General features: G+C 42.0%; 1 protein-coding gene across 2 annotated transcripts in view; it reads left to right on the top strand.

The window, feature by feature from the left end:
• EP300 (E1A binding protein p300) overlaps nucleotides 1-21,943 on the top strand; it is a 256,187-nt gene that overhangs the window by 155,755 nt on the left and 78,489 nt on the right. For both annotated transcript variants that reach the window (XM_040408432.1, XM_040408434.1), the window contains exons 20-22: nucleotides 3,436-3,516; nucleotides 10,305-10,361; nucleotides 14,713-14,790. In XM_040408432.1, the coding sequence (XP_040264366.1) occupies nucleotides 3,436-3,516; nucleotides 10,305-10,361; nucleotides 14,713-14,790 (216 nt within the window). The remainder of the gene's footprint in view (nucleotides 1-3,435; nucleotides 3,517-10,304; nucleotides 10,362-14,712; nucleotides 14,791-21,943) is intronic.

Here is a 21,943-nt window from a genome sequence, read left to right as displayed (position 1 = left end):
ATAGAGTGACTTGTTCCATTTGTCATGTTACGGGTTTGTTCTAAGTTTGTTGTTTTGCTCTGCTGTCATTCATGGAACCGAGTATTTTTGCAAATTTCAGCTTTTTTGGAACAGGTATCTAAGTGAAATAAAAATGTTCCATTCCCATAAGCTATGAAGTTAAAGGTTATGTACACCTTCAGGGACAATTCTTTTTTTATGATTGCATGTTACTCATTTTTGGCTAAGTCATTTTTATTTTATTTTATATTCTTTATTAAAAATATTGAGCTTTTGTGTCAATGGGAACTATTTTTCTAGCTGTGTGAGCTGGTACTTTCACATTGGTCATTTAATAAACCTCATCTCTGAACTACTAAGAGATCATAAACACTTATTTAAGCCAAGTTCTTATCAGTAAGATCAGAACTGAGCTAAGTGTTTAGGAGGTCATAGAGCAGATATAAGGAGTCCATCTGCTCCTGGTCTGACAGAAGACAAAAAATCCAAACTACTAGAGCATCTCAGCTATGTACAGAAAAAGGATGCCATATTTTTTATAAAGACCAATGTAAAAATGTCTCAAAATAAATACAATGCAATAATAAAAAAAATTGCTCCCAAAAGTGTGTATAGCCTTAAAGCCTTAAAGCCATAAGAGTAATGTCGGCTGGCACTGCTGATTTCAGTGAGAATGGCCGACCATCTATGCAAGTGACTGTCCCTTTGTCAGCTTTCCCAGCCCTTTTCTTGAGAGAAGCCCCTGCCAGAGGTGTCGATACTGCTTTCTTCACATCCACACTTGGCCAGGCATGTATGTTTTGGATGGATTGGGAGGGATAGCCATCTGCTGAACAAGAATTTGTTTGACAGCTATCTAATGTGCATAGCCAACTTTAACCCACTGACATTTTTATTTTCTTGGATCATTTTGACATATTGGCCCTAATCATGATGCAGATTTCTCAGTATTTATTTGCTTTCCTACTAAACCATGCTGTCTCCCAAAAGCCGGCCATAGATAATTATGAGCTAAATCCAGCAGTCTGTCCTCATACACGTATCGGTCCTTTGATGTGGGTCAGATATGTTCTAATCTGTACCCTTAGTGGATGAGTGCTTTTGGCAACTTGATTCTCTCACTCCCTACATATAGATGCTCTGCCGATCCCTACTTCTCAATGTCCAAATGAGCATTCAGCTAACAGCTGTCTCTTGTATGGCCAACTAAAGCGTCTTACCCCATGAAACAGGCCCACCTTTGCAACCAATTTTAATTTGTTTGTTACAACGAATTTTAAATTAATGGTGTGTTTCAACCAAAAGTAAAATTACATGGAAGTGTGTGGAACTAGTCACTCGCCATTTGACAGTCCCATAGTTTTATTACCACAGGATGGCCCACTGAAATTTATGGCGATGTCCTGATCCTTAAACTAGCCAATGTATATTGGGGTTGCAGATTTAAAGAGAACCTGTCACCACAAAATGCAGCGCAAACTGCAGGCAGCTTGTTATAGAGCAGGAAGAGCTGAGCAGATTGCTATATAGTCAGTAAAACTTGTAATTTCTAGCGTGTTTACACTGTGCTGACAAGCAGACAATTATCTGCTCGTCAGTGAAACTTTCTCCTCCGCTACATGGAGACAAGCGGTGGCTGTTGCTGTCGCTCATCCTCGTACAAATGAATTTATTTCTGGGCAGCAGATTGCTTTTCACAAAGCACAATCTGCTTCCCAGAAATGAGGATTGAGGCGTCTGCACCAGAGATCACCCATTTGAACAAGCGTTTTGCTCATTCATCGGGTGATCTGCAGCACCTTTACATGTACAGTATAAATGTGCCTTTATACATTTAAATCTCTCCTCTTTCTGACTTTGTTCACATGGGAGGTGTTATCAGTGATTGGCATTCTGTGTATACATAGATAGCAGTCAGTCAGTGACTCCCTTGTGATCAATTAAGTTAGGAATATTTAGATGTATGAATTGCATGGTGTACTTAATCTTTTCTCAGTAAAATATATACATCTCAATCTGCTCAGCTTCTCCTGCTCAACAACCTGCAGATTGCATTTTGTGGTGATAGTTCCTCTTTAAGTCCACTGTATAGGCGCATACCAGACACTCAAGTTGTAAGATGCTGTGTTCACATGCACAGCGCCTGACACGGTGTATGGAATAGAGGGAACACTTGTTTTAGTAACAGCTGTTACTATAAGACCCTGTCCACACATGAAAATGTGGAGGGACAAGTCACTGCACTTCCACGGTGTGGAAAATCCACAGATTATTCCAGTATCAGCAAAGTGGATGAGATCTTAACAAATCTAATCCACACACTGCAGCAAAATATCTGCCCGTAAAATAAAACATTTTAAATATCAAGTCAATTCTGTTTGCTCCAGTGGTCTTCTGTGCCAAAACATGTGAACAGAATCTAAACCGTACTAAAATAATTTTTATATATATTTTTTTTTAACCTGAAGACCTAAAAAAAATAAAGTGTCTTCATGATAGATACTTGCTGGTTACATACACGGTCTCTTTGGGCTGTGAGCACCCTCCTCCCATTCTTATTCTGCTCTGCAGTCAGTTCCGGCATTCATTCCATCTGCTGATATGTCCTTTCCCTGTTAATTCTTCTCCTTAGACGGGGGCTGCGGTCTTTCGTTGACACTGCCTATTTTCTGCAGTGCAGTAGCATTGTATGTGTATGTGCCAGTAGACATGAGCGTTGATTGGTGTGGAGGAGTGCTGCACAACTCCCTGCATTACACCTTCAAATTTCCTATGGAGGTTTGTGCTGAGACTACAGACAAAAACCCCTGTACTCTGAATCTACCTTGATTAATGCTGTGTTCCGTTTGTCCCAAATTCTTGTTAGTAAGATATTTTAACTTGGCTACATTGGCACAATCGAATACTGTTGGTTGTGACAGTTACTCTTTTTTACAGAACTTGTTCAATCTATATCTAAATGTGTGTATTGATTTGAAGCAGAGCAAGATGACAAACTGTACCCTTGTCTCTGAACTTTGTTTTATTAGTTTTTGTTTAATCTTCCCTTTGATTTGCTGTAATGATTTTGCTGCTTGTAATTCCATTTCAAAAGAATCCTTTGCTAATCTGTGCTTTGCATTGGCTTTCTGCTTTGTCTGTCTTGTCTGGCTTTCGTCATGCCCACCCCAACCCTGCTTTTTTTCTCTGTTTTATGTTCATTTCTTGCCCTTCCCTTGCTTGTACCTGTGGTGGCTTTGATTGCAATGAAATCCCAAAAATCCTTTAAATTAAAAAAAAAATTACCTGGGCTCGTGGCTTGGCCTGATGTGACCTCCTGCGTACACCCTGTGTCTCTCCTGCAACATCCTCTGACTGATGGCTTCCCGTCTCACGTGGTTCGGCTGTGGTTGCGTGAACGCACAGTTCACCCAAATATGGCCTTCTTGCTGATAGGTACCACTTCTGTGAAAAATGCTTCAACGAGATCCAAGGGGAGAGTGTGTCTCTAGGCGACGACCCTACACAACCACAAACGTAAGTTAATCATTTTAAATTTTAACTTGTGTATAAAAATATAATGTGTGACTATAGATACACTATATATGGACAAAGGTTTTGGGAGACCTACACATTACAGCTACTGTCTAGGAGCTTTTATGAGATCCCTTCTAAATTCATAGGCATTAATAAGGAGTTGGTTCGCCTTTTCTGGGAAGGTTTTGTAGAAGATTTTGGATTGTGTATATGGGAATATTTGCCCATTCATCTAGAAGAGCATTTGTGTTGTCAAAGGTGTTCATTGGTGGTGATGTCAGGGCTTTGTGTGGCCCAGTCAAGTTCTCCCACACCCAACCTTGCTTTTATGACCACTGCTTTATGCACTGGAGAACAGAGAAGCCCCTACTTCAAACTGTTTCCACCAAGACGAATGATACAAGTGTCCAAAATTTCTTGATATGCTCAGAGGACCTGTCACCACAAAATGCATTTCAGTCTCCTGGCAGCAAGAGATGCTGAGCACATTGATACATAGTTGTGTGGGAAAAGATTCAGTAAAACTTCTAACTTGCAGGATATGCCTTGAAAGTCAGGTTTCAGGCGACACCTGCGTCTATCTCCAGAACGTGTCCCTAAAAGTGAAGGAGGGTGATTGTGCAGCATGCTCTCAATTAATTTCTATATTTTCGGAAGTCCCATAGAAATTATTGGAGAATGCAAGCATGGCCACTGCTTCATTCACTTCTATGTGACTGCTCGAGATAGCCGAACCAGCTCTTGGCTATTTTTGACAGTCTTATGGAAAAGAATGTCCCACTCGCTATAAGGGTCCCCTGGAGATAGGTGTGAGTCCCACCACTGGGAAATGCACCTATCCGACATTGGTGGCGTATGCTAACAATATGCCACCAATGTCTAAGATGAGACAACCCCTTAAGATCGCCCCTGTAAACAGCTATCAGTCACTGACTGCCATCTCTTTATACACATATAGAATAAGATAAGATAGCCCTATCTACACCTGAAGTCAGAAAGAACAGAGATTTAAATGTGTTAATTACAAGTGTTACTGAATCATGTCCCGTGCAACTTTCTAACAATCTGCTTAGCTCCTCCTGTTATTTAACATACTGACTGCAGTTTTCAGGTTCCCTTGAACATTTCCCTTCCCTGGAACTAAGGGGCCTAGGCCAACCCCCGAAAAGCAACCCATGTCATTATCCCTCACCACCCATTAGGTAGTGCAGTGCAGTCAAAAGGTAATATTCTGCTGGTATTTGCCAAACTCAGACTTATCCATCAGACTTCCTGGTAGAGAAGCATGATTTGTCACTCCACAGGATGTTTTTCACCACTAGTCCAGTGGAGGCGGTGTGCTTTACAATCCATCTCAGGCTTGGTAATGTAGGGCTTGCATGCAGCTGCTTAGCCGTAGTAAGACATGCCATGAAGCTCCTGGCGCAATTTTTGCACTGAGGCCAATGCCAAAGGATGGTTGAAACTCTGCAGCTAGAAGTGCATGCTGTTTAGAACGCCCCATTCCTTCACAAATGTTAATAAAGGCAGAATGCATGAGACACCTGAATTAAGTGTTTAAGAAGCATGTCCCAACACTTTTGTCTATATTGTGCATGTGTGTGTCATGTCAATGTCAATTGCAAATTTGATCATCGTAACATGCGATTTACTTGTTGGTACTGGTTTACAGTCCATGTTTAAGGTTTTCTTGTTGCAGTAAGTGTATGCATTATGTACAAATGCCACATTCACACATTTGTTTGGATAGCAATGTGCGCAAATGTATAATTTGACTTTCCTTCAGGTTTCTATGGACAAGTGTGGACCAAGAGTATCATTTTAGCATGACTGAATTATTTCAGGAAGCGAACAGCAATTCATGTTAACAAAATAAGGCTGTTCTCATGCCACTGTCATAGGCTCTGTTCTAAGCAGTTTCTTTAGATTTGACAGAATGAATAGCACAGCATGCAGCGTTAATCTTCCTGCCCAAATCAACCACTACATTAGAACCCATGATGGATGACTATTTAAATTAAATTCAGCACTACCAAACAGGAGAATACAGCACCACATAATTATTACATCCAGTGATGTCTTCTCGGATATACATGTTTGTTCTTCATCTTCTTCATTCTGACCAGACTTCCATGATGGCTTTCTTTAGCTATGTGTCGTCTCTACAGAGTTCACCACACAGACATCATTTTCTACTTTTACATCATCCGGTCCACCTACTGAACACCCCATCCTGTCACCCCCAATACTGTGCCCTTGTGCTCCCCAATATTATAATGCAGAAACAAATAATCCCCCTGAAAATACTAGTGCCATACAGATGGTGCCTCCTTCAAGAAGTATTGCCATAAAGTGCCCACAAAAGTATTGCATTCAGCAAATAGTGCCCCCAACTAATAGTTCTGTAAACCATGTCCCCCAGAAATAATTGTGGTAAGCTGATACTGTGCCAGGGTGCCCACAGCAGTAGTGCTCCCAAAAGTCCCACCAATAATAATTCTCTCCCCCAGAGTGCCCTTTGTAGTAATAGGCCATAATGTCTCCCATTGTCCTCAGCAAGTGAGATTGCCCCCATAGTGCCCATACTAGTAATTGTTTCCCAAAGTCCTCCAGTAGTAATGCCCCCACAAGTAGTAATTAACCTTATGTTGCCCCTAGTAGTAGAGCCCACCATAATGTCACTAGTAGTCGTAGTAATGTCTCCATAAGTAAAAATGCCTGCCTTTAGTGCCCTCATTAGTACTAATGCCCCGCTATAGTATCTCAGTAATAACAAAGCCCACAACAGTGGCCAATTACTATTAAATCCCTGTGTGCCCCATTAGTACTAAAGCTGACCACAAAGCCCCCACTGTGCCCCACTACTACAAATGCCAGCTAAAGTGTCCCTATTAGTAATGACATGCACCATAGTGCCCCTGAGTAGTAATAAAGCCCCCTAGTATGTCCCAAAAGTAATCAATTATAGTTCCCCTAGTGGTACCAATGCTCCTGTAGTGCCCCTAGTTTTAATAAAGCCTCCATAATGTGTCCCACTAGAAAGAAATGTGCCCTTATAGGGCCCTCAGTAATATTAATTAATGCCCCAGTAATCAAATAAATACGACCTTATAGTGCTGCCTGTAGTACTAATTTCCCCATAGTGCTCTCCCAGTTAGGCGTCATGCACACGACTGTTCCATTTTTTTGCGGTCCGCAAACTGCGGAGCCGCAAAATGGAAGCTGCCCGTGTACTTTTTGCAATTTGCGGAACGGGTGGCCCATTGTAGAAATGCCTATTCTTGTCCGCAAAACGGACAAGAATAGGACATGTTATATTTTTTTGTGGGCTACTAAACGGAGCAACGGCTTTGGACAGCACATGAAGTGCTGTCTGCATCTTATGCGGCCCCATTGAAATGAAGGGGTCCGCATCCGAGCCGCAAAAACTGCTGCTCGGATGTGGACCAAAACGGTTGTGAGCATGAGGCCTTAAAATTATGCCCCAATAGTACTGCCGCAGTTTTAATAATGAACAAGGCCTTTCTCGCCCCTAATTCCCTTGCAGCCTTTTTTTATTTGGAAACGGAGAACCCCTGTACCTTGCCTGCACCTCCTATTATGGGGTTCTGGCAGTGTTAAAGCGAACCTGTCACCTCCAACAAACATCCCAAGCTGGCAGCAGTACCTTAGAGTAGCCAGCAGCATGTTTGTAACTATCATTTTCTTCCTGCAGGCAGATGAAGCAAAAGCTGTAAAAACGTTCTTTAATCCCCTTATGGCGCGCTTCTCTAGTCAGGCTTTAAGTCATGGAGGCAGCGGCCCCTTCTCTAGTCAGGCAAGCGCCCCTTTGCTGTGATTGACAGCACTTATACACGACAGTTCGGCTGGCTTTGCCGAACTGCCGGCTGTCAGTCACAGGGAAGGGGGTGTGGTCAGTCACAGGGAAGGGGGTGTGGTCAGTCACAGGGAAGGGGGTGTGGTCAGTCACAGGGAAGGGGGTGTGGTCAGTCACAGGGAAGGGGGTGTGGTCAGTCACAGGGAAGGGGGTGTGGTCAGTCACAGGGAAGGGGGCGTGGTCATTGTGACTTGAAGCAAGGAGGCCGCTGAGATGTTTGTTGGAGGTGACAGGTTCTCTTTAATATCACTGTAATAGTGGCGATAGTCTCCTTAAGCACAGGCTTGACTATACTTGGTCTGTACTGTGAAACCCTGTGCCTGTATGTGCAACTGCTACAGTTAATTTAGACGTAATATTTCCCCTGCAACTTTTACAGCTAAAAATTAATTGCCTTTACTCTTTAAAAAATACTCTATACAACACAGACAAGCTCTGAATGAGACAGGAGAATCTGTTTACAACACTGCTGCTCTAGGAAGAGTTTATCTGCAAGGTAATCTCAGAATAATAGGGGAAGGATTAGAATGACAGCTCTGCGCTCTTGTACGGGCTAGATCAGGGATGCTTAACCTGTGGCACTCCAGCTGTTGCAAAACTACAACTCCCTGCCTGCCCTTATAGCTGTAGGCTGTCCAGGCATGCTGGGAGTTGTAGTTTTGAAACACCTGGAGGGCCGCAGGTTGGGCATCACTGGGCTAGATAATGAACATGTCACCCAAACAGACACAGAACACAAAATGAATGGGATTTCTTAGCCAAGTTAGTGATAACACTATTCGTTAAACCAAGAAAAAAAAAAAAAACTGTGCTAGCCACAAAATCAATATTGTACCAAAACTGATCTCCCTATTGTGCCAGTCAAACACAGCCACCATAACAGACATTAAGAACAATTAGTGGGTGGAGATTGTGGCAGGCATGATTCACTGTAATCAATGATGCTTAAGTATACAAAGGGCAGTACAGAGCAAGGCACACCACAATTAGAGAGCCTTTAGTACCTTTAATAATAATGCAAGAAATCTGTGTATATCGAGAATCATGAGTAAGAATGTGTGCTAGATACCATAAATTGTCCTTAATGTATTTGCAAAGGCAGTATGGTATGAGGATCAGAAGTCCACAGTGGAGCAGTCACATTGGATAGTGTAATGTCAGAAGCCCTGAGCCACACTATTGAGATAGTATAGGGAAAGTAGGGGACTCTGAGACACTAACCATTGACCCTCCCTGGTCTTGACAGCGTTAACTGCTTGCAGTGCCATGCTAAAAGTCCAGACAGGGGAAGCTAAATGGACCCTGCCAGCAAAGTTTATAATTACTGTATTACTATTTCATACTGTGTACTGTATTACGTATGGTTTTCAACTTTTGAATATCATATGTATATTTTTCTTAATATATATATATATATAAAAAAAAAACTGGCTGATGGTTTTCTGGACATTTTTTTTTGTCACTACTTATATTCCACTTCATGCCCTGGCTCTTTAAGCTCATCCTTAGGCCGAATGCACACAACCATGGTGTGTTTTGCTGATCCACAAAACACGGATGGTGTGTGCGCATTCCGAAATTTGCGGAACTTCACGGACAGCCTTTACATATATCTGCCTATTCTTGTCCGCAAAGCGCGGACAAGAATAGGACGTGTTTTTTTTTTTTTTTTTGTTTTTTTTTGCTTGCAGGACCACGGAACGGAGCAACGGATGTGGCCCCATTGAAGTCCAAAAAGGCGTCTCGGATACGGACCAAAACAACCATGTGCATGAGGCCTTAGTTTGGACTTTTAGCACTGCAAACGGCCTCGCTTGACATTTTTTTTCCTCAGACCAGAGGCAGTCCAGCTGTAGTGATTCAGAGCATTACACTGAACTGTTCTGTGAGCACCTTATCTAGGCCTATCAAGAGAACAATGGAGCTATTATACTGTCATCCTAAATTCTACATCTACTATTATACTGGCAGATTACTGTTGCTCGGAGGGAAAACTGCTAAGTAATAATGGGATTCCTATCTAATATAGGAGTTTTATTTCTCTTTGCTGACCTAGTACTGCCAAGATGAAAGATCAAATCGTTGTACCAGTGGCTCGACCTTAGCTACAATCACGGCAAAGGTGCTCTCTCCAGCAGAACAAAATTGTAGTAGTAATATATAGGCTTCTGGCTGGCACTCAGATAGATTGATTTACATGGACTGGTCCATGTAAGTCCATCTATTTGAGTGCCAGCCACAAGATGAAAGAACAGCCAAACATTCTGGTAAGAAGATAACCGTCACTAGTTTACTTTGTACTTATGGACCTTTCTAACAGGTCAGAGAATAAAATAATTTGTGGGAGTGATTCTTTAACTGTTATGGTAAAAACATGTTTAAAGAGGACCTTTCACCTATTATGACAATGTGAACTAACTATACAGACATGGAGAGTGGCGCCTGGGGATCTCACTGCACTTACTATTATCCCTGGGCGCCGCTCCGTTCTCCTGTTATGCCCTCCAGTATCTCCGCTCACTAAGTTATAGTAGGCAGAGATTTCAGTCACTAAGTTATGGTAGGCGGAGTCTGCCCTTGTTCTGCTGTAGCGCTGGCTAATCGCAGCGCAGAGCTCACAGCCTGGGAGGTTATTTTCTCCCAGGCTGTGAGCTCTGCAATGCGATTGGCCAGCGCTACAGCAGAACAAGGGCAGACTCCGCCTACCATAACTTTGTGACCGGAGATACCGGAGGGCATAGAAGGAGAACGGAGCGGCGCCCGGGGATAATAGTAAGTGCAGTGAGATCCCCGGGCGCCGCTCTCCATGTCAGTATAGTTAGTTCACAGTGTCCTAATAGGTGAAAGGTCCTCTTTAAAGTCTACATTTTTTGTCTTTTTGTTCACGGACTTGGTTTTGTGTTCATTTTAGAACTATCAGTAAAGACCAGTTCTCCAAACGGAAAAACGACACTCTGGACCCAGAACTGTACGTATAATTTAGTGTAACAGATCATGTTTTTGATGCTATCGAAAAAAATACATTTAATTTCCAGACTCTGCATTGGTCAGGCTTTTTTAAGGGTGTGTATATATATATATATATATATATATATATATATATATATATATATATATATATATATAATCACATTTTTAGATTACTTTATTTGAGCAATAAAATGCTGCTACTTTGCAAGTAGTTTCCTAATGTTTTGTGTCCTATGCATGTCTGTGGTTACAAGACCACAAACTCTTTGGTACGTTAGCAAGAAGTAAAAGACTTACAGCATGCAAAATTTGAATTCATCGAGAGGCATTTATCAATGCATTTGCACTACTATTATGGCGTTTAAAAAGTCGCAGGTTTTGGTACATGTCATATTTACGCCAGGATTTGCAGCTTTTTAAGATTCTTGTCACTTTTATAAAGTGCTGAGAAAGGGGTTAGCGCTCAGCAGGAGGGGTGGAGCCAATCATGGCCCTCTGCATTTACTGTAACTTAGTGGATATAAAGTCTACACACCCCTGTTAGAATGTCAGGTTTCTGTGATGTAAAAAAATGAGACCAATATAAATCATTTCAGAACTTTTTCCACCTTTTAATGTGACCTATAAACTGTTCAACTCAATTGAAAAACAAACTGAAATCTTTTAGGTAGAGGGAAGAAAAAATATAAATAAAAAAACTACGGTTGAAGCACCTTTTGATTTTATCAGCATGGCACATTTTGACTTGGCAAGATTTGCCAACTCTGCAAAAACACTCCAAATCTGTCAGATTGCGAGGGCATCTCCTGTGCACAGCCCTCTTCGATCGAAAATCTGTGGGGTGATCTGGATTCAGGTCTTGGCTCTGGCTGGGCCATTCCGAAACTTTAATCTTCTTCTGGTGAAGCCATTTCTTTGTTGATTTGGATGTATGCTTTGGGTCTTTGTCATGCTGAAAGATGAAGTTCCTCTTCATGTTCAGATTTCTAGCAGAAGCCTGAGGCTGGGTTCCGACCTGAGCGTCTTTGATATGCGCGTTTTTGACGCGCGTTCTTTATGCGCGTTTTTTGCAATAGTAAACGCGCGTTTGTGTGATTGACTGCAATGTCCTATGGCCACAAACGCGCTGTAAAACGCCCCAAAAAAGCTCAAGTACTTGTTTGAGCGTAGGGCGTTTTACAGCGCGTTTTACAGCGCGTTTGAACGCGCTGTAAAACGCTCAAGTGTGAACCCAGCCTAAAGGTTTTGTGCCAATATTGACTGGTATTTGGAACTGTTCATAATTCCCTCTAGCTTAACTAAGGCCCCAGTTCCAGCTGAAGAAAAACGGCCCCAAAGCATGATGCTGCCACCACCATGCTTCACTGTGGGTATGGTGTTCTTTTGGTGATGTGCAGTGTGTTTTTGCACCAAACGCATCTTTTGGAATTATGGCCAAAATGTTAAACCTTGGTTTCATCAGACCATAACACCTTTTCCACATGCTTTTGGGAGACTTCAGATGTGTTTTCGCAAAATGTAGCCTGGCTTGGATGTTTTTCTTCGTAAGATAAGGCTTTCGTCTTGCCACTCTACCCCATAGCCCAGACATATGAAGAATACGGGAGATTGTTGTCACATATACCACACCGCCAGTACTTGCCAGATATTCCTACAGCTCCTTTAATGTTGCTGTAGGCCTCTTGGTAGCCTCGCAGACCAGTTTTCTTCTTGTCTTTTCATCAATTTTGGAGGGACGTCCAGTTCTTGGTGATGTCACTGTTGTGCCATATTTTCTCCACTTGATGATGACTGTCTTCACTGTGTTCCATGGTATATCTAATGCCTTGGAAATTCTTTTGTACCCTTCTCCTGACTGACTAACTTCACAATGAGATCCCTCTGATGTTTCGGAAGCTCTTTGTGGACCATGGCTTTTGCTGTGGGATGCGACTAAGAAAATTTCAGGAAAGACCAACTAGAGCAGCTGAACTTTATTGGGGTTAATCAGAGGCACTTTAAATGATGGCAGGTGTATGCCGACTCCTATTTAACATGATTTTGAATGTGATTGCTTAATTCTGAACACAGCTACATCCCCAGTTATAAGAGGGTGTGCACACTTATGCAACCATATTTATATTTTTTTGTTCTTGATTTTAGTTTGTTTTTCAATTGAGTTGTACAGTTTATAGGTCACATTAAAGGTGGAAAAAGTTCTGAAATGATTTATCTTTCTCATTTTTTTACATCACAGAAACCGGACAATTTAACGGGGGTGTGTAGACTTTTTATATCCACTGTATGCCAGCAACTGACTTAGACTTGTGTTTCTGGCATCTGGAGGCCTATTTTATCAAGAGGCACCTGTCTTTTTTTTTTTTTTTTTTTTTTTGTATTTGCTTAAAATTTCTTTACAATTAAACTGTCAAGGCTCTGGAGAAAAGTATGACGAGTAATAAACATTTCTATCACTGCTGCATCTGAGAAACTGCTTATGCACTACAAGTTACATCTGGCTCATTCCATGACAAGTGGACCAACCTAGAAATCTGACCCTCTCCAAATTGAATAAAATTTTGCACATATGTTCCCTAGGGTCCAAAATGAAATCTTAATTTTTTTTTCATCTGGACCTCTGTTGGTTCCAGAGTTTCAGGCAGCTGATGATGAACCATCTGTAATGTGCTGCTTGCTGCGTAACCCAAAGTGGCAAATTTGTCAAGGCACAGTATCTGAGGTAGTTAAGCTAGGAGGCTGAAATTTTGCAGGTTAGTAAAACTAATTAGTCTAAGTCTCCTTGCACAGTTTCGTGCCTTAAGGCTTGACTCCATTTTTACATGCCATCAAAATAGGCAAAACAAATGACTATTAAGGGCCTAATTTGACTGCCCACCGCTCATGACATGCATGTCCGATCAGGCTGTAATTTTGCCAGGAGTTATGGCCCATGCGATTTATATTAAGGTCACATACACCAGCTTTCCAACCAACTTGAAGACCAGATATACGAAATGCTATTTCTTTGTATAATCATATTTGCCAATTTTTGCTACTATTGGGGTGGAAATATCTAAAATTTGTAATTTTTAATCTTTTTTTTATTTTTATTAATCTCGTCTAAAAGCATGTTTTTTTGCCACAAGTCACCCTGTTTTATCTTTGACCCGGCCTTATGTTGACCAGAACTAAGCTCACAAGAATGTACCTATGTTGCATGCATGCATAAACTTCATACAATGAGACATTTTTGCAAGGAGACTTAGACTAAGGGTCCATTCACACATCCGCAATTCTATTCCGCATTTTGCGGAACGGAATTGCGGACCCATGTGCGGCTCCGATCGGAATTGCGGACCTGCGCTTCCGGGTCCGCAATTCGGATCCTGAAAAAAATAGAACATGTCCTATTCTTGTCTGCAATAGCGGACAAGAATAGGCATATTCTCCTAGTGCCAGCGATGTGCGGTCCGCAAAATGCGGAACGCACATTGCCGCTGTCCGTGTTTTGTGGATCCGCAAAACACACACTGATGTGTGAATGGACCCTAAGTAGTTTTACTAACCTGCAAAATTTCAGCCTCCTAGCTTAAAGGGGTTCTGCAGTTTAAAATCATCAGCATCTGACCGGCGGGGGTCAGACACCCGGGACCCCCGACGATCAGCTGTTTGAGAAGGCAGCGGCGCGGCCTTCTCACTGTTTACTGCAGGCCCAGTGAAGTCACAACTAGTATCACTGGCCTGGGCACGGCTAAGCTCTGTTCCCTTGAATGGAGCTTAGCCCTGCCCAGGCCAGTTGATCAGTTTAAACAAACTGCAGAACCCCTTTAACTACTTAAGATACTGTGCCTTGACAAAGTTGCCACTTTGGGTTACGCAGCAAGCAGCGCATTACAGCTGGTCCATCATCAGCTGCCTGAAACTCTGGAACCAACAGAGGTCTAGATGAAAAAATGTAAGATTTCATTTAGGACCCTAGGGAACATCTCTTTTTTCAAAATTGTATTCAATTTGGAGAGGGTCAGATTTCTAGGTTGGTCCACTTGACATGGAATGACCCATCTGGGTGCCTGCAACTTTTACGAATTCACATAGATTATTTTCTGAATAAGCCCAACATAAAACTGACCTGTTTCCTCGGATGCTGTACATATGGAAGTATCCTCCCCTAAAAGCATTGTTTTGAGTCCAAAGCATAGCAAAAAATAAATAAATAAATCATGTTTTCCTATAAACCTTTACAGATTTTATTAGATTTTTTTTCTTGCACTCATTATTGTACCTCAAAGTAATAGTTGTAAATACAATTGAGAGTCTGAATGTAGCCTGTAATTGGCTTTAGCCAGTGTATAATCTATTTTTCTTTTAAGTTTTGTGGAGTGCCTGGAATGTGGTCGAAAAATGCACCAAATTTGCGTCCTACATAATGAGACAATTTGGCCAACAGGGTGAGTTCATCTGTTAATTGCTTTATATTTTTATTTATTTTTTATCCTCCATTGTTTTAGGTTGTCAGTGAAAAATGTTAGTACGCTACATGTTTAGAATACAAGCTAATTGCAGCCCTGGAGAAAGAGAAAAATTCTCGCTAAAACATACAAATATTAAATACCTTGAGTTTAAAATCCTTCACTTACAATCCCTCATGCCCCAATGGGGACATGGATGTCATAAAAGGGATGCTATCTCTATGAGCTGGAACAGGATCCGATATGGTTAGACAGTCATTCAGTGTAGTAGCTACCATGCAATGCTGCATTTCCCCTGCAGGAGCTGTCAACTTCTTTTTTAAAAATGATTGATTGTTAGAGAACTCCTTCAAAGGATATGGAAAGTTTTTTTGAATTTTTTTTATTTGCGAGCGTTATTCCATGGCGCTGTACATCTAACGGGTTATACATAAGTAATATGAAAACACTAGTACAATAGGCGTGAACTTATTAACAGACTGCAGTGGGGTAGAGGCCCATTAGAGCTTACAATATAAAAGGGAGAGAGGAAAGATGCAGTAAGTGAGGGTAAAAGCTGCTCATTTGGCTATATGGTGGCAGCATGCTTATTGTAGGCTTTTAGGTTGCTTTTGTATGTTGGAGGAGAGTCTGATGCCCTGCGGTACTGAGGTCCAGAGTATGGGGGATTCGTGAGAAATCTTTTATAGATGGACAGGCAAGGGGAGAACAAAGGAGGTCCTGTGATTATTGGAGATTACATTTGGGGGAAAGCAGGTAAGAGATGTACAGAGGGACAGGTTGTGGATGTTCTTATAGGTAGATATTCGAATTTTGCACCAAATTCGGTGGACAGTGAGGAACAAGTGAAGGGGTTGACAGAGGGGAGATAAAGGAGAAAGGAGGTGGATTAATCGGGCAGGAGAGGTGTTTTTTAATTTACATTAGGCTACTTTCACACCTGCGTTCGGTGCGGATCTGTCTTGTATCTGCGCAGACGGATCCGCACCGATAATGCAAACGCTTGTATCCGTTCAGAACGGATCCGTTTGCATTATTCTTTTAAAAAAAAGTTTGTCAAAACGGATCCGTCCTGACTTACATTGAAAGTCAATGGGGGACGGATCAAAACGGATCCGTCCTGACTTACATTGAAAGTCAATGGGGGACGGATCAGTTTTCAATTGCACTGTATTGTGTCAGTGAAAACGGATCCGTTCCCATTGACTTACATTGTAAGTCAGGACGGATCTGTTTGGCTCCGCATCGTCAGGCGGACACTGTAACGCTGCAAGCAGCGTTTTGGTGTCTGCCTCCAGAGTGGAATGGAGGCGCAACGGAGCCAAACTGATGCATTCTGAGCGGATCCTTATCCTTTCAGAATGCATTGGGGCTGAACTGATCTGTTTTGGGCCGCTTGTGAGAGCCCTGAAACGGATCTCACAAGCGGACCCATTAACGCCAGTGAAAGTAGCCTTATCTTGTATTTTTTTTTTTGTCATTGGTTTTATCAACCCCCCTTGCCTACTGCTTCACTATATACGTCATTGTGATAGGCTTTTAACCCCTTAATGACGTACTGTATCAAAGTGTCACCGCAAATATACTTACTGTGACACTGACAACTAAATGGTCACCCTGCATGGGACCAATTATCGTGGTCCCTGCCCTTTTAGATCACTGTGATTGATCAGTCATATTTGACTGACCGATCACAGCATTGAGCAGCTACTAAGTGAATGTTGAGATAGGGGCCAGAGGCAGGAGCTAGATCAGGCGTAGTATAAATGAAAATACACTGCAGTACACTATACAGGCATCAGACCCACTGATTCTTTAAGAATCAAGTGAGTGTGTAAAAAATAAATTAAAAAAATTACTATATCCACACATTTAAAGGCTACTTTCACACTAGCGTTCGGAGCGGGTCCGTCTGATGTTTCATCAGACGGATCCGATCCTATAATGCAGACGTTTGCATCCGTTCAGAACGGATCCGTTTGCATTATAACTTAGAAAAATTTCTAAGTGTGATAGTAGCCTGAGCGGATCCGTTCAGACTTTACATTGAAAGTCAATGGGGGACGGATCCGCTTGAAGATTGAGCCATATAGTGTCATCTTCAAGCGGATCCGTCCCCATTGACTTCCATTATAAGTCTGGACGGATCCGCTGCAAGCAGCGTTCAGGTGTCCGCTCGCTGAGCGCTGGCAGGTGGATGCATTCTCAGTGGATCCGCCTCCACTGAGAATGCATTGGGGCCGGACGGCTGCGTTCAGGACCGCTCGTGAGCCCCTTCAAACGGAGCTCACGAGCGGACACCTGAACGCATGTGTGAAAGTAGCCAAAATTGGGTAAAAAAAATAGAATAAAATACACTACACATGTTTAGTATCGCCGTGTCTGTAACTACCTGATTTATAAAAGGATCATGTTAAATTTACCGCATGGCGAACGCCATTAACCCCTTAAGGACTTAGGGCGTACCGGTACACCCTATTTCCCGAATCCTTAAGGACTCAGGGCGTACCGGTACGTCCTAAGTTTAAATCGAGATTGCGGAGCTGCGGGGGTTAATCCGAACAGGATGCCGGCTGAACAGGTTAATCCGAACAGGATGCGGGCGGCAGGCGGTCCCCGGCCCGCCGCCTCTTGAAAATTCATTGGTGGCCAGTGGGTATACCAGTGTGTCAGCACATTGCTGACACTCTGGTATAAATGACTGACATCTGTGCAAATGTCAGCCGTTTAACCCTTTCCATACCGTGGAAAAGGTTAACTGTCAGGGTCGGGGAGCTCCCTCCCTCTCCCAACTGGGGGCTGCTGTGCCTTTGCAGCCCCCAGACAGGATGGGGTCACAGAGGTAGGGAGCCCCCCTCCTTACCCGTCTGTGAAGTTGTGGCCACAACTGAGCAGACAGGGAAGGTTCCCATGGCAACAGGACGCCTTCTCAGGCATCTTGCTGTCCATGGTGCTGAACAGATCTGTGCTAAAGGCATAGATCTGTTCAGACAAAGTGTAAGTAAAATACAGTACAAAACACTATATAGTGTACTGTACTGTATTATACAGACATCAGACCCACTGGATCTTCAAGAACCAAGTGAGTCTGGGTCAAAAAAAAAAAAAAAAAAATAGTGAAAAAAGTAAAGATAAAAAAACATCACTGAATAAAAGTTAAAAAAATAAAATACACTACACATATTAGGTATCGCCGCGTCCGTAACGACCTGATCTATAAAACGGTCATGTTACTTTCCCCGCACGGTGAACGCCATAAAAATAAAAAAATAAAGACTGAGAAAATTGAAATTTTGCCCACCTTACTTCCCAAAAAAGGTAATAAAAGTGATCAAAAAAGTCGCATGTAGGCCAAAATAGTACCGATCAAACAGTCATCTCATCCCGCAAAAATCATACCCTACCCAAGATAATCGCCCAAAAACTGAAAAAATGAAATCCTTGTGTGAAACTTACATAAATAAAGTAAGTATACATATTAGGTATCGCCGCGTCCGTATCGACCGACTCTATATGGCTCTCAGACTATGGAAACACTAAAACATGATTTTTTTTTTTTTATACATATTGGCTATCGATGCGTCCGTGACAACCTGCTCTATAAAAATACCACATGATCTAACCTGTCAGATGAATGTTGTAAATAACAAAAAAAAAAACACTGTGCCAAAAAAGCTGTTTCTTGTTATCTTGCCTCACAAAAAGTGTAATATAGAGCAACCAAAAATGATATGTACTCTAAACTAGTACCAACAAAACTGCCACCCTATCCCGTAGTTTCTAAAATGGGGTCACTTTTTTTGAGTTTCTACTCTAGGGGTGCATCAGGGGGCTTCAAATGGGACATGGTAAAAAACAGTCCAGCAAAATCTGCCTTCCAAAAACCGTATGGCATTCCTTTCCTTCTGCGCCCTGCCGTGTGCCCGTACAGCAGTTTATGACCACATATGGGGTGTTTCAGTAAACTACAGAATTAGGGCCATAAATAATGAGTTTTGTTTGGCTGTTAACCCTTGCTTTGTAACTGGAAAAAAAAATATTAAAATGGAAAATCTGCCAAAAAAGTGAAATTTTGAAATTGTATCTCTATTTTCCATTAAATCTTGTGCAACACCTAAAGGGTTAACAAAGTTTGTAAAATCAGTTTTGAATATCCATCAGCTCGTATAGTAAGTCTTGGAGACTTTAATATGACTTTAGATAGGGAACTGGATAGACACCATCAGGTAGAGACTGTGGATAATCGGCTTCATAATAAAACGTCCCTTGCAGCACTATAAGAGGAGGTGGGTTGGTCAGATATGTGGCGCCTTAAGTATCCTGGCGTTAGACAATACTCATGTCACTCAGCCAGTCACAATACGCTATCGCGAATAGATTATGCCCTAGGTAACTTACACATGTGTTCTTTAACGTATAATATAGAATACGGGTCTAGAGGTATATCCGATCATGCACCAGTGCAACTAAAGCTGATACTGGGTGGGGGTGTGATCGGACGCTCAACACGGATTAATCCTTTTTGGTTGACCCTGTTCGGACCGTCTGATCGCATTCCCAATCAATTAGTGGTTTTTCTGGAAGGTCATGAAGAACAAACGAATAATACGCTGTTGTGGGAAACTATGAAGGCATATCTTAGAGGCTGCTTGCGATCCTCTATATCATATATTAAAAAAACAGCAGCTAGACAGGAGGAAGGATTAGCAACAGAATGTTCAAGATTAGAAGCAGCATATATAGCCGATCCCAGTGATATAAAGAGAGTCTTGGCTGACAACAGGGAGGCAATATTTAACCTTACTTAAAGAAAAAGCTCAAAGGAAAATGTTCTTTACCAAACAAACGTACTTTGAAATGGGCAATCAATCTAGTAAGCTTTTGGCCCACATAGTTAAACAAAACCAGACTTCCCCTGCGGTGCTGCGAGTAAAGGAGCTGGATGGACAGATACTTTCTGACCCGGAAACTATAGCGAATAGATTTCAAGAGTACTACAGAGATCTGTATGAATCTAGGGTTAACTATGAGATAGAAGATGTCATACAATATCTCGAGGATCTGGAATTCCCTACTTTGTCGCAGGAAGCGGTGGAGAGTCTGGAAGCCCCTATAACTGCCCTAGAGCTACAGGAGTCCATGACACAATTAGCTAGGGGGAAAGCTTCAGGTCCTGATGGACTTCCCCTGGAAGTTTATATTAAATATGCTTCCCATATCAATCCGCTGCTACTACGTATGTATGGAGAAGCATTTAAGAATAGATGTTTCCCACCATCATTATATGATGCAACTATTGTAGTACTCTTGAAACCAGGAAAGGACGCGGATGAGTGTGGATCATATCGTCCAATATCCTTATTGAACATAGACTATAAGATTATAGCAAAGATTTTAGCCATACGACTTGGTAAGGTAGCCTGCACCTTGGTGCATCCAGATCAATCCGGATTTTTGCCAGGCAGGTCCACCACTGATGATAATAGGAGGGTGCAAGTGGTGACCCAGATTGGGCTCCAGAGGCAAGAGAAATGGGCCTTAGACTTATCTTAGACACAGCAAAGGCATTCGACTCTGTTGAATGGCCCTATTCCAGATCCTTAAGAAATTTGGTTTCGGCCCTAAATATATACAGTGGGTGGAAATGTTATACAAACACCCAAGGGCGGACATATTGGTGAATGGGATGCTCTCAGAAAGGTTTAGATTGGGACGTGGTACCAGGCAAGGGTGTCCTCTGTCACCATTACTGTTCGCCTTAGCTATAGAACCATTGGCTATGCGAATCAGGGCAGACTCACAATTTCATGGTACCCAAGTAGGGGAGCAAGAAGATAGAGTAGGCTTATACGCTGATGACATGGTGCTCTTCATGTCACAGACTGAGTCCACACTCCCTAGGGCGATTACTATAATAGAACAATTTAGCCAGTTTTCTGGACTAAGGTTAAACTGGTCCAAATCGACCCTGTGCCCACTATATCAGATGGATGATACCGTCGCCCGAGGGGAACTACCCATTGTAAACAGTTATAAATATCTAGGTATATACATAACAAAGGATGTCACGTTCTATTACGACCTAAGTATTCAGCCACTTATAACTAGGGGTGCACCGAAATGAAAATTCTGGTCCGAAACCGAAAATTCAGAATGCCCTTGACTGAAAACCGAAACCGAAACTGCCATGTAATGATATTATTAACTAAGCCACATATTATATAACATGGTGCTTCCTCATACACAAGTGATTGTACAAAACAACATGTACAAGTGATTGTACAAAACAGTGCAAGAAACAGTTGTAAAACCAACCTCAAACTGTAAACAGACGTAGCCTCAGGTCAAGAACAAATTTTTGCTGGGCTACACAATTTTTTTTAAATGTAAATAAAATAACTACACACAACTTGGACTGCTTTCTATTTAAGTAAAAGTGGCAGGTTTCTTTTCAAGAACAAAAGTTGCTCAGCTTTCTCGCACGAGAGACTGTTCCGCTTCTCATCAAGAACATGAGATGCTGCACTGAATAGTCTCTCGCTCTCTGTGCTGGTGCTTGGGGCAGATAAATATCTGCGTGCAATCCGTGCAAGCAATGGAAGGCGATCTTTGTTCATGCGCCAGTAGTCAAGGGGATTGTCTCTTCTGGCGATGGGTAGTTCAGCAAGGTAAATCTCCAGCTGTTTTGTATCAAAATGCTCTAGGTAGGAATCACTCTGGTGTCACCCTACATATAATTAATTATAATAATAATATAATACTTTATTAATTATATTTATTTACATTTGAGTCTGAGTGCTAGTCAGACTCATGGCACTATTTTTAGAAACAACAAAATGTCGGATGGGCGCGAAAATTGTTACAGTACAGTGATAGTCAGCTTTATCTTCCTGGAGGCTAAGACACAATTAGCCTCCTGTACATCAGGGCAATCATCATTTTAATATATATCTAGGTGGATGGCTTCCCACAGGATTGGGGATTCTTACTGAATCTATGTAATTAATTTTATTAACAAATATAATTACTTACCGCAGGCGATCTTACAGCAGTGTAGCAGTGCCCCACTTCTCTCACGGCACTTCCTGTTTGAAGGCTGCGCGGCGGCAGTATGCGGTCTTCTCACAGCGCG

The sequence above is a fragment of the Bufo bufo genome, chromosome 9, assembly GCF_905171765.1.
Source record: "Bufo bufo chromosome 9, aBufBuf1.1, whole genome shotgun sequence".
Taxonomy (NCBI): domain Eukaryota; kingdom Metazoa; phylum Chordata; class Amphibia; order Anura; family Bufonidae; genus Bufo; species Bufo bufo.
Note: the sequence above shows the minus strand (reverse complement) of the source record. Positions and strands in the feature narration are given on the sequence as shown.